Genomic DNA, 14,163 nt, shown 5'->3' with positions numbered 1-14,163 from the left:
CGTTTCTTTATCTGAGATCCATGAGAATAGCTATTCGGGAAGCACTGGTTCAGGTGGAAGCCCAGTGTTCCAATGAGGAGACAAAGGCCAGGGCTGTTTATGACAAAGGGAGGGGACAATGACATCACAGAAGGAAGCGTTGCGATTGGTACAGATAACGTGACAGTCACGCTGATGCTGAACAGTGTTTATAATTTTCAGCCCAGAGTCATCATCCATTAGCCATGACACCTGCTTTCTGGTTATCTTTGCAAACAGCTCTTTGGGACACCAGGGTGCTAAGGCCCTGTCCTGAGGTGACTTTGTCCTGTTTTCACATCCAGAGGTTTGAGGCGTCAGACCTGCACATCCAGCTGTTTTACAGTGGCTCCTTGGGTACTGTAGTGTACAGTAGGATGTTGATTGTCTCTTCCTTTCTTTCCATCCCACTGTCGTGTCCCCAGTGCAGGATACAGTCCACATGTGTTAGATAAATAACCCAGTGTCTTTCATCTGAACAGGGTCGGCCTTGCCGGTCTTATTTTAGAGCAGGGAGAGTCCATACTTGCATTCCTGTACGTTAAAGCCAGGTGTGTCCCTCGGATTTCCATGAGGTTATGGCCTGTGTGGAGAGAGTTGTTTTCTTTTATAGATTACAGCGTTTCTAAAAGATGGAGTTTCAGGCTGCATTTCACGCACCAGTTCACCCATTCATTCATTCTCCCACCGAAGGGAAGGCCTTTTACGTCTGGAAGTAGCTTAGCGGCTGCCCATGAGATGCGTCCATCAATCACTGTAGTGGAGGTGGTTACAAAGTAATGAGTTATTCAGGAAAGTTACAGTTCCGTGGCACCTCCATTCAGGGGAAGGTGACCAGACGACCGCTGGCTGAGGAAGGCCGATGAGTGAGAGGAGGAGATGGCACTGGCGTTTTGCTTTCTTGGTTGACTCTTCAGAGACAGAAGCGTCGGGGTCAGAAAGAGTGTCAGGGGTCCTGCCAGGTGATTGGGAACTGGGCTTATCACACAATCCTAAAAGTATGCCAATAGTGACTTCCTGCTCTGTTGGTTTGTGGGTTGGTTTGTTTAAGAAGCATATTGGATGTGTTAGAAATGTTTTGCTGTTGCATGAGTGCGAGAAATACATCCGTGCCTGAATTGTCTCAGTGTCTCATCCACAGCTCTATTGCACAGTAACAACCCTCTGTCAAACTGAGTTGTGATCAAGTTTGCAGGGAAACATTGTTCAAAATCCAGTGCCCGAAAAGGAAGACCCAGTTTCCTTCGAGCTACGGTCGGTGAGCAAAGACTTCTCAACGTCAAAATGCCTAGTTTTCAAAAGCCAGACTCTCAAATGCTCTCCCATGGTTTCTAGAAACACAGATGTTGCACATCCTATAAACTCCCTTATCAGAAGAGCATACTTTTCTGAACAAGACCAATTTCTGTTCTCCATAAACTCCCCCGACCCCTAAACAAGGTCTTCCCATTTTGAAATTGGTGACCCCACTGTATTCCCCAGTCAAATCTGTTTGACTAAATGAGTTTTATTTTTGAATTCTAATTTGATAGAATGGCTAAGATAAGATCATCCTTCAGAATTCAACAGATTGTTGCTTTAAAGTGTCTGAGTATTAGATCATGGCTATCGTCTGTATTTAAAAAATAGTAATTTAGTGTTATGGGCATGTGGGAATAGTGAGATTCTTACTTGTTTCTCACTATTTCTTTTTTTTTTGTCTTGGAGGAAATGTGTCTGCAGCACTATTACCTGTTTAGGTTTAGCTATGAGTGAATTTTATCTTTGTCAAAAGGCTTCTGCATTGAAGGGAATTGGGGATTAAAGGTAAGGTCAATTTGAATATAACTCTTAGACAGATTTTAGCTCCCTGGGCAACACCTTTCATGTACTCGCTCCTGAAATATTTACCTCTGAGAACCTTCTAAAATAAGTTTCCTGCTACTATGCCCATGTTGTGAATGATTGTGTCCACCGAAGAACCGGTGTACCAGGCGACAGTCTGTATTCCACTTAAGGGTTAGGAAATCATTGTCTCCATGAGAACCTGCTAGTTAATTTGACAGTGTCTCCAGCTGAGTGGTGAGGATTTTCACCGAGATAAGAACAACAACACATCCCGTACCCTTTATTTTCGCCTGCGACCACTTGCAGCTGTTCAGTGTCAACATTCCATCGCGGCTGTTGAAATATGGAAAATGTCCACAACGCCACATGGGGACTCGGAAATAGGAACCACTGCTTTACACTAACAGGATTCATGGTTTCCTTGTACTCCTGAGCTAGCTCTAGGAAACAGGGATTATGGCTCTCAGTTTGAGTTACTACTGCACTCAGAGCAGGTAGTAGTTATTTAGAGCAGGAGGAGGGGCCGTCTGGACAAGGCTCCTCATTCTCCCCGATGTCAGGGCAGTTGAATACGGGCAGGACCAAAGTCCTACCCATTGCCGTTCTCTTGTGGAAAGAGCAGGTGGCCTCACTCGGGGCCTGCCTCAGGGTTTTAAGCCCTCAGGGCTCTCCTTGTAGAATAAGGTGCAAAGGAATTCATGGAAGCTTCTTTTCAAGTTCATGGCTGCCTCATCCTCCGACCTACCTCTCAAAGTTGGAGACCTCCAGAGCTCTCTCCTGGGTGTCTCCCCTTCTTTATCTATATACTTGCTCCATGTGACGTCATCAAACCCCTGACCGCATGGCATTGGAGGGCTGGTAAACCCCATATCCAGCCCTGGCTCTTCCTTAGACCCCAAAGGCCTCCATCTAGCTGCCCATGTATCATGGGAAGTGCATGCTTGGTGGGCACATGTTATCCAACAGATCCATATGGGAGATCGTATTCCCCAAGCCCACACATTCCCTGTCTAACCCAACCCATTGGGCTGCACCAGTGTCCACTCAGTGCTTTCATTCTCCAAGCTGGGGTTCTGTGGCCCCACAAGCATCTCTCTTTGACCTGCCCTATCCCCCATATTCCGATAGCATGCCCTATAATGTTCTGAGTACACCTGATCTGCTTTTCTCATCTGCATCAATCACCGCGCCTTCCAGGCCACCATCACCTCCATCTCATTTCCTCAGTGGTTTCTAGGTGGTCACCCTGCTGCTTCTTTTGTCTCTACAGTCTGTTCTCCCCACTCCTCCTCCCCACAGGTACCTGGAGGAGCTTGAATAAACATACACGCAGTGTACTGTATGGAGTTTCCTGGGCTGCTCATAAAGTACCACAAACTGGTGGCTTAAAACAACAGGACATTTTTATCTCAGCTCTGGAAACCAGAACTCTGAAAGCAGAATGTCGGCAGGGCCGTGCTGCCCTGAAGTATCTAGAGGATGGCCCTTCTTCGTCTCCCCCAGGTTTTGGGGTGGCTGGCAACCCCTGGCATCCATCACATGGCTTGTAGACATACCACGCCAATCCGTGCCTCCAACTTATTCCTTTCTGAAAACACTCTATCCTCTTCCACTCGGGATAAAATGCAGTCTGCAACTCGACTGCACGCTGTCCTACCGTCACCTCGTACTGTTTCATTTTCCTCAGGTGCCCCAACACCTCAACTCTTGCCGCCACCTTGGGGCCTTCCCATGGGCAGTGTCCTCTGTTGGAAAGGTCATCACCTGACCTTTGCAAGGATTTCATCCACCCATCACTCTTTACCTCTGTAAGATCTCCCCTGTCCACCAAACCCCAAATTCTTGTCCCCTCCCAGCACAGGGACTCATGACGCCAACTTATTTGAATTCTTTGCCCACCCGATATTTTACCTGTTTATTAATTTAATTTGCTCATAGACTGTCTCCTGTCTTATAACGTAAGTCCCGTCGGTGCAGAAATGCTGGGTGCTTTATTCCCAGTCTGTCTCCGTACCTAAAATAACTACGCAGTAGGTGTTCCATAAATACTTGCTAATGAATAGTGAACGTTTCCTAAATTTCTCTTCCTTCTGTCTCCTGGTACTCTACCTGAGTTTTCTGCCGTTCCCCCACCCCCATCCTAAAATATCCTTCCTGAACTGAGACCAGAATAACTTCCCTAAGATTTTCTTACAGTAGAGTTTAGAGTTTTCTGCGTCTTCCTCAGAGCAGAAAAGTTCCCATAGTCTCGGAAGAGAAGAGTTAAACATCTAGCACTGGCATCATTTCCATTCCTCTCAAAGTGAAGTTCACCTTGAAGGAGGCTTTGCCCCCACTTCCCTTTTGCTCTGCCTGAAGGAGAGCAGTAAATGGCAGCAGAATGGATGGATTAGCTCTATAGGCAGGCTCTGCAGAACCATGGTGGGGTGGAAGTCATATTTTCCTGAGTGTTCAGGACTGTGGACTTTCTCCACATGCAGAGAAATGTTTCCCATCCCCTGATGGCTGCATATAAGGCACTGGCATGTCTCCTCTGCCTTAAGTGCCAACTGTGACGGCAACTGATTGGCTGGACGCCATATCTCTTATGAGTAGCTTCTGAGAGTCACTGATTTTGGCCTCTCTTTCTCTCATGCGATAATACAGGTGTTGGAGAGCAATGGATACTTCTGTTGAAAGAAAAAAGAAATAACAGAAAGAGGCTTTGATCATTTATTAGACGGTGGTTATGTTGAGGCTCTAGCCTCAGCTTTTGGCAAGCACTTTTATCAACTTCCGAGGATTGGGTAAAGCTGCCCGTCTTGCTTGCATGGGTACTTAGTGAGCCGGGAGACATCCCTCAGCCTTTTCACCTTTGAAAGATCACACATTGTCCTCATTTATCAGGTCACTTATTCAGCTTCATTCGACTGGCAAGCATTTCATACATTGAGAATGCACAATGTGGCAGGCATGGGGTTAGCTTCTCGGGCATGAAGCCCAAAAATTCCAGGGGTGCTCCCTCTAGTGGCTTTTATTCTGTTGTTGAGATTGAATCTAAAAAGGTCATTTGAAAGTCATAAACCAGGAAAGACACTCTCGAGAAGGAATGGTTAACGGTAGTGAACTCCACCTGGGGACTCCGAGACCCTCACAGGGACTGACCATCTGCAGGCAGAAGTTTTGGAGTGTTGGGTAAGAGAGGAAAGGTGGGAAATTGATTCTAGGCAGCAGTGAAATGCTTACGGTGAGCCAAAAAAAAGCAGCTCGGTATTGTCAGAGATGAGAGTGTAAATAAGGGACGTCAGGTGACGTGGGTAATGGGTCCCCAACGTTCAAGTGCCTATGTCCAGCAGGAACAAATTTATATATAGATATGTGTGTGTGTATATAAATTTATTTATTATATATAGTTTTTATTTAGATATGTAAATTTATTTAAATACACATTTATGCATATGTTTATGTGTAAGTTTAAATATATATTTATATATAACTTCATTTATATATAAATTTATGTATGCAAATTTAAATATATATATAATTATTTAATATACATTTAAGTATTTCTATTGAATTTATATATATTTAAAATTTAAAACAAATATATTTATATTTTATATAAAATTTAAATATTTAAATACGTGTGTGTGTATATATATATATATATATATATATATATATATATACACACACATACATACAGAGGGTGCCACAAAATGTATGCACACTTTAAGTAAGGGAAAAGCTGTATTAACATTGTAATACTCAATATATACCAATAGCAAAACATGAATACAAGTCCCGTGTGACTTCTGCAATGACAAGAGGTGCTCAAAGTGGTTTCCATCAGCGTCCAGACACTTCTGATGACAGCGAATTCCTGCTTGAGCAAAGTGTCCCTGTGCATACATTTTTTTGGCACCCTTGGTACACACACACACACACACACACATATATATATATATATATATAGAGAGAGAGAGAGAGAGAGAGAGAAAGTCATTGCTATTTGGGTATTAGTTGAAATTGGAGGTGAAGAATATTTCCCAAAGCCATTATAAGGAAAGGGCTGGGTAGTGGGAACAAGAAAAAATTAGGAGTGACGGTGTATCAGTTTCCCATCTTTAGAATCGGGGGATAACAGACTTGTCATTACAGGCATATCATGGAGGACTGTTGTGGTGATTAAAAAGTCAATTCAGGTGAAGTGTTTGTAAGTGCGCCTAGTAAGTGCCAGGTGTTACTAATATCCACTAGATATTACCAGACTTCCTGGGCTCAGCCAGGGTTCTCAAGGTACCACCAGTCTTTCTGAGCACAGCCAGCTATTCCTGGGCACAGCCAGTATTTCTCACATAGTCTGCATGGCGGCCGGTCGAGACACAAAAGCAAACATCCGCCAGTCCCACCACATGGTGGTATGTTCCCAAACAGTCAGGTGGTCCACTGAATTAGGGATGGAAGGCAATTTCCCATAGTCCATTGTCATTCGCCAGGGCTGTCCTGGGGGTGAGGGACAACCTTGACCTTACCCTCATCTCCCACGGAGGACTCAGCAAGCGTTTCCTCCTGGGACTACAAGTCCTTCATCCGGGCTGCCTCAGCAAGCACTTCCCAGCCCACAGGGCGGCAACAACCTTCGCTTTCTCCGGCTTATGCTGGTTGGGGAACCGTCCACATCTTCCCACCCCTCCACGGGGCTCCAGCTCTCCAGCAGCTGCTCCTCCTGGTCTTCCTGAGACTGAGTGTTCATACGCACAAACTGTCCACTGTCGTTTGGAGAGCTTTGGTTGGCACTGTACCCTGCTCGCTGCGCCATTTGTCGTGTGGGGCAGCCTGCAGGGTCTCTGGTCCTGCTCCCCACATAAGAATGCAGGACATGGTAGGCCAAAAAGGAACACCCACGGAGCCATAGGCAGGGGAGTCATACTACTATATTCTTGCAGGCAGCTGGGCTGGAGACACAGGCAGCAGGAGTCACACGATCTGCAACCTGCCGTCTGCTTCTCTGCCAACCAACCAACCTCAGTTGCTAACTGCAATCCGCTCTTGCCAGCTCAGCCACCATCTTCTTGCTAGCCCCCATTAGCTGCTAGTGTAGCCACAGCACTTATATTAGTGGCCAGTGGCTCACTGGTTATAGCTGATGGCCAACTAGCCACAGCTGATGGCCATCCAATCACAGTTGGTGGCCATTTACTACTCGAGCCAGCACCTTTCCACATGAGGCCGAGAGCCTGGAAACTGGACTCCTGGCTCTGTGTCCACACTTTCCTAATTCTATCTTGTCTATCGGGATCCTACTACCAGCTCAGGTCGTGTAAATGCACCATTTCCCTCACGTTCTTGCCAAAACACTGAGTTCTGTAAAGCCTCTGACACATATACAGGCCTTTCTAGGAAGGCACAGCCCTCCAGGAAAATATCCACATGTCTTTATATATCTAGACCCTCTCAGAAATTTGACATTCTCAATTATCCTTTGTATCTTAACTACTTCTCTGTTAAAGTTTATTCAAGAGAATTAATTACACTCCAAACAATCCCACTTCCCAGCCTGCCTCCCTGCATAGGCACATTTCACGAAAGAATCTGAGAAGTTTCTCACCTTCCACCATCCTTCCCTCTGGCTGGCCTCTGCCCTCCATCCCCCCTCCACTGAAAATGCACTTATTGGCATCACATGCGTAATTAATACTATGGACCCTTTGAGTCGTTCTCTTCTTAGCAGCATTCATCTCTACTCACCATGCCTTTCCCTGAATCTTCTCTCCCAGTTTCTTCTCATTCCCCCAATCACTCTCATCACATCATCACCTTCCATCTCACCTTTTATGTTCCTCCAGGCTTGCTCCTTGACCTTCCTCTCTTCTTATAGTAAATTCTCATACACCTCCCCACATGCCGACCAAACACAGGTCTCATTCCTAAGGGAATCTGTATCTTCCGAATCACACAAGCCAAAAATACAAGAGACAGCTCTGACATCCAGTCAATTGCCAATCATTGGATTTCCAAGGCAACCATGTTGTCCCATCTCCCTCTCCATCTAGCTAAATTATTTCTCCTTCCACTCCAAGCTCAAGTATTTTTTTTTTATGTATGTTTTTCATCAGAAATTATTTCTTAAAACATGTCAGGCAGTGTGCTAACTTCTGGGGGTAAGAAAAGTCTCTCACAGACTGTTCTTGTACCATCTGGAGGTCAGGGGTCTCAGCAAAGTCCCCACAGCAGGAAAGATCCCTGATATTTGAATCTGGATGTTCCCGTGAATTTCTGTGGCACTGTGTACCGTGTGTGTGTGTGTGTGTGTGTGTGTGTGTGTGTGTGTGTGTACATGAGTCCATGGTCTGTAATATTGTGTGTTTCAGACCATACTTTATATTCACATATATGCATTTATATAAATGTTAATTCGAAACGGAAAGACTGGATTTTTCATGGTCTATGTAGTTGTGTTCAAATGGACTCCTATATACAAAGCTCATTTCCTCAGTTAATAGTCAGAGCTATGCCGGTAATAAAATAAGAGCCATGTTCTGTGTTCCTTCCCTCTATCAGGCACTAGACTTGGCACCTGGGGAAATTCCCAAGGCACGCTCACACCTAACATGTGGAGAATATAAGGCACAGCATAGCTGATCCATTTGCCAAAGGGTACAGAGCTGGTGTTTGCTTTTCCCATGGCTGCTGTAACGAAGTACCACAAATTTGGTGGCTCAAAACCAACACAAACTGAGTATCTTAGAGTTCTGGATAGGGTTTCCAGGTGGGAATTCCCGCCCGTTCTCAGGAATATTTTTCGCTTTCCTGTTCCCAAATCCTGAGATGTTCTCCACAATGAATCGTTTCCACAAATTAAAGGTCGATACTACAAACCACCTGAGTTCAAGGAATCAATTTTCTCGATTTTCCGACCAACTTTTCTCAGGATTTGGGAATGGGAAAGCGAAAAAAATTCCTGAGAAGGGGCGGGTATTCCCACCTGGAAACCCTAGTTCTGGAGTTCAGATGTCTAAAATGAGTCCCCTTGGGCTAAAATCAAGATATCAGCAGAGCTGTGTTCCTTTCTGAAGGTTCTAGGGAAAGAATCCTTTTTCTTGCCCTTTCCAGCATATCAAGGCACCTGTGTGCCTTGCCTTAGGCACCTTACTCCACCTCCAAAGCCATCAGCCTGTCCTCTTCCAATCTCCCTGGCTACAACCCCTGCTTCTCCTGTCCCCATTCTTCTCCCTCTTTTCTTTATAAGGACATGTGGGGACAAAGCCCCAAAAAACAGTTTCCAGGCTCTCAGCCTCACATAGAAAGGTGCTGGCTCGGGTAGTAAATGGCCATCAACTGTGATCAGAGGGCCAACAGCTGTGGCTAGTTGGCCGTCAGCTGTAACCCATAAGCCATTGGCCACTAATATAACGGCTGTGGCTATGCTAGCAGAAAAATGGGGGCTAGCAAGAAGATGGTGGCTGGCAAGCGCGGACTGCTGTTAGGCAGATTGTGTAGATCCTGCTTCCTGTGTCTCCAGCCCAGCTGCCAGCGAGAATATGTTGGTTTGACTCCCCTACTTACGGCTCCGTGGGTGTTCCTTTTTGGCCTCACCATGTCCTGCGTTCTTATGGGGGGAGCGGGAGGAGAGACCCCGCCGGATGCCCCGCATGACAGGACACTTGTGATTATCTTGGACCCACTCAGAGAATCCACGATAAGCTCTCCTTTTGCCTTTGAAGGTACCGTATCCCCAGGTTTGGAGCATTTGGATGTGGATTGCCATTACGTTGGGGTGCCATTATCTTGTCTATGACAGCTGGTAAAAACTAGAAATAGAATTTGAACACTCTGACTCCAAAAGCATTGCTACTAGTCCTTTCTTGTAGTGAGACCTGAGTCCCCCTGTTACAAAGTCATTGCTCATGCCCACCAGGCCACTCTGGCCCTGTGTCACACACAGTAGGACCGCCTTCCCCATGTTTTCTTCACCACAACGCATCCTGGATTGCTCGTGAAATTCTCATTGAATCCATGGAATGGGAGCACCTGGTTCTTTCAAATCGGCACGTTGCGTGTCTGGAAGTGATTGCTAAAGTAACCCCTGAGAAGAGTTAAACCTCCCTGTTGCCTCTCCTTTGGCATTTTAGGGGGAAAAGCAAACAACTGGGAAGGAGGTATCCGGGTGCCAGGACTCCTTCGATGGCCGGGAGTTCTCCAGGCAGGGCTGCAGATCCATGAACCAACGACTAACATGGACATCTTTCCTACGGTGGTCAAGCTGGCCGGGTCCCCACTGCCCGAAGACAGGTACCGTGATTCCGCCATGCTTGTGTTGTGTTGTTCAGAGGTCGCTATCGAGCGTGTGCTGCTTTGTGGCACAATGCCATGCTTCCTTCAGTGGCTGTCGGGATCCCCGTCCAGTTATGGGACTCACTGGTGGGTCGGCCAACATCAAAACCCCTCTGTCAATCCCATTGTCCCAGAAGGAAATAAACTCCCGTGCACCCATGCACATGGGTAGTGTCGAAATGCCCTTCCTCTTCCGGCATTCCGTGATCCTGTGTTTGCCATCAGTGGCCATCATAGGCGGCCGAAAGGCAGCTGGGGAAATGCCCCTTGAACCTCCCAGGCCTCACCCCACACCTTTCCTTTTGGCCCCACTCAGTAGCTCTCAGCTGCAACAGAGAAAGGCATCTGGCTCCTCACTTAAGTGCCCCGTTTCGCAGCATGTCTTCATTTAGCAAGTTCTAAATGAAACGTCGTTCTCTTACATTTAAATACAACTTCCTGTGACATTGCCGATGGTTTCTTCTTAAGTGTTATTACCAATCTGAAGAGTTTTATGTGAAGCACGCTGATTAATTGTTTTCATTAGTTTGGTGGCAGGCATTCGAATGTCACACAGGCAAATCTTGTTTAAATTCAGCTGCCAGTGGAAGGAAGAGGAAAGAAAGGGGAACCCAGAGATGGAAGCTAAGACCGGGGAGAGGTTTGTTCATCTCCCGGAGTTTGCAAGCTTCTTGCATTGTTTATGTTTTTACTTATTGTTTTCAGATTTCTGCTTTAGCTATACCGCTGCCCTCCCCCGACCAAGACACACACACACACACACACACACACACACACACACACGAGAAAAGCAGCCTTGTAGAGTTCAGCTATTTTCCAACGTGATGGTACCCATGTACACACTTTAATGATCGAGGAACCCAGAGATCTTTTGTTTATGGGGGCCCTGTCTATCAATACTTACCAGACTAGCAATCAAACCTGAAAAACAACTTTCAAACACAAGGGCACCCCCACACACATTCCCTCGGCTGACCACATGAGGATTTCATCGCCGGCCATATAGGCACTCAGACCGTGTACTGTATACTTCATAAATGGGGGTGCAGAAGTCACATAACATTCTGTGTTATTGTGGAAATGGTTTTGACCTCATTAGCCTCCTGAAAAGGTTCCTGGGTTTTGGGTGGGTCTGTGGAGCACGCATGGAGAGCAGCTGGTGCTGTGGAGATCCTAGAGTCGTCCTGCTTGGGTTCAGAAGTATCGAACTCACTTGATGCCTTGTCTGGACAATGGGTTCAGTCATAGCACTGACCTTCTAGGGTCGCTATGAGGATGAAAAGCAAGAGAGCCTGTAGAATATGATACAGAGAATGCACGAGTCTCCAACCACATTGCGAGGGAAGACGTACATGAGAATGGTTTTTTCTGCTTCCCCATTTAATATTCATCTGTGATCATAGAATCATAAAATGTGAGGGCTGAAGGGGACTTTTAAGATCGACTCTAGTCAAACTATTCTTTTTCTGCCTAGTGACAGGCAGAAAAGTTGGCAGCGGTAACTCATCAGAAGTCTTAGAGAGAGCCAGAAAATCTCACTCCCAATTTCATCTACTCATTGGCCCTCATTCTTACCCTTGGAATAAATCTTCATGTACTTCCTTAAGTAACTCAGGTAATTTCGTTAATTAACATTTTTCTCTCCTGGCTCGTAATATGAAAAACCATCACGATGCTTTGCTTTTACAATTACCTTTCAATGGTTCTCCAACTAATTGGGGAAAGGTGAGGGAAGGAAAAAGTTGAGGCAAAGAGGAACATACATAAGGGGAAATTCCGTGGCTGGCAGCTACTACCCACTCAGTCTGAGGCTGGAGAAGGAAGTGGCCTCCGTCGTAGGCAGACCCCAGAATTTTGTGTGTGAGCCAGTGTCATCATTAAAAACCATCCTCAAGATTCAAGATTCTTTGTGATGCCTGTTGACCTAAGTCAACCTGGTGATGTTGCTTCTGGGTTGAGGTCCAAGGTTCCATAAAATGCTGTCATTATTCTAGGGAGAGCCCAGATAAAAAAGCAGAAATCTGCTTGGAATTCCCATGGAAATATAATCATCACACACTCTTTTGTTTGAATCATGTTACCGACCATGTCCAGAAACATCCTTATGTATCTATGCTGGAGACTTTGAACATCTAAAGAGTTGGTACTCGGATGGGGTGACCATTTCCCCAAGGAACCATTTATCAATGTCTGGAGACGTGTTTGATGGACGTGTTTGATGGTCTTGACTCAGGGAGCTACTGGCAGCTCATGGGTGGAGCCCAGAGACGCTGCTAACCGTCCTACAATGCACAGGACGGCCCCCCACCGAGAATGACCCAGCCCCAAATGTCAGTAGCACTAAGGTTGAGAGCTCCTGCTCAAAAATGTTATTATTGCCCTTTCATGGAAAATGTTGCTATAATGGAAGATCTCATCAAAACTTTTCAATAAAAGCATCTAGATAATATCTGTATATCCATCTACAGATTTGATACACAGATAGCTACTCTTTAGAAAATAGCCTTAACTTTTTCCCCACTAATATTGGTGGACGTCAACTCTCCTGATTGCTTGCTTGAGCAAAATTAAATTTGTTTCTCAGGAGAAAAAATGTACTTAGAGGGTTGGACCCATGTTGTTTCATGCATACTTTCAAGGTGCGTGTTTTGTCGGAGCATGAGGATTTCTTTTTAGAAGACTCCTAGCTTTCCAGTGCAGACTTGTAATTCTCAAGAAGTGTTTTGTGTCCAGTGGATACCTGACTCATCAGAGCTCCAGTGCAGGGTTTGCCATAGGTAAAAAGAGCAATGGTCTGGAAGTACACGGAAGAGATCTTTGCAGAGTCTTAATGCTGCTGTGAGAATAATTCTCTAATTCAACCCTGTGGGGTGACTGTCAGATTTATCTCTGTAGTGAATTTCCCCCTCCTGTGTACTTGAGCGATTTGGTTGTATTCTCTGGCAGGGTTTATCAAAAGAACCCTGGGCGTATTTAGAAAAATCATTCTCCCTGTGTCTCCAAATAAGCTGACTGTGGACATGAATGGAAGGGGACCTTTTTGTGTGTATGTGATATAAAAGATAGGCAACAGGGACTTATAGAAAGGAAGCATGTATATGGATTAATTAAATGAAAAACTGTCAGTCTCATCTTCGCAAGCAGATGAAATATTATCATAGTCTGTGACCATGCAAACAATTGCAACATGCCATAGTTGGTCAGACCTTTGGAAAAACATCTAAATTCTGGCCATAGCCCATTCAGCTGGGAGGGGAAGGAAGGAAGTCATGACATCCTCAAGAGTCAAATTCTAGAGTTTCAAATAATGAGGTCTCTTCTTCCATAATTAAAATAAAATTAAGTTTGATTCCATTTTTTTTCCAAGCTAGGAAAATAAAAATCAGTGCTTTAATGTTCAATGTGACTTTTGTCTAATGAAGAAAAGGAAAGTCACTTAGTTCTCCCAGTAAATCTTCTTGACATATAGTTAGATGTATAGACCTCTTCAGTAGAGCACTGCAGATAAAACAGTCCGTGAGCTATATCTAGTTCACTTCTGTTTTGCAGAATAAACAATGAAACTGTTCACGTGCATGCAACTACTTGTAACTTGCTTTATATTCCAATATGGTGGCATGTTTGATGTTGAGGAATGGAACCTTTTCTTTTTTTCATTACAAAAAAGACTTTCTGCACACTCGGGATTGCCTTTAGTTTATTAAAGACATACATACTTTTCTCCTAAAAATATGTCCTTTCCTATTATTTTCTACATTGAAAAAAACCTCACTTTATTTGGAATATCACACAAGTAACACAAACATTGTACCCCAAGTTGATGTCTCTGTCAGTCCCCAAAGCTTTCTCTTCTGTGTCTCTCCCAAACCTTTCCCTTCTTCTGTGATCCCCAAATCCTCCTGAGAATGGGCCAGGAAAAGGCAGGTAGGAAGGACATTCCAGGGAGATGAGGTCACTGGTTCAGAGCTGAGAGAGAGAGAGAGAGAAAGAGCACATTCATGG

General features: G+C 45.1%; 1 protein-coding gene across 3 annotated transcripts in view; it reads left to right on the top strand.

The window, feature by feature from the left end:
* STS (steroid sulfatase) overlaps nt 1–14,163 on the top strand; it is a 141,874-nt gene that overhangs the window by 111,586 nt on the left and 16,125 nt on the right. For all 3 annotated transcript variants that reach the window (XM_081041989.1, XM_081041990.1, XM_081041991.1), the window contains one exon: nt 9,960–10,119. In XM_081041989.1, coding sequence (XP_080898115.1) covers nt 9,960–10,119 — 160 coding nt within the window. The remainder of the gene's footprint in view (nt 1–9,959; nt 10,120–14,163) is intronic.

This window comes from Rhinolophus hipposideros (genome assembly GCF_964194185.1).
Source record: "Rhinolophus hipposideros genome assembly, chromosome: X".
Lineage (NCBI taxonomy): Eukaryota > Metazoa > Chordata > Mammalia > Chiroptera > Rhinolophidae > Rhinolophus > Rhinolophus hipposideros.
Note: the sequence above shows the minus strand (reverse complement) of the source record. Positions and strands in the feature narration are given on the sequence as shown.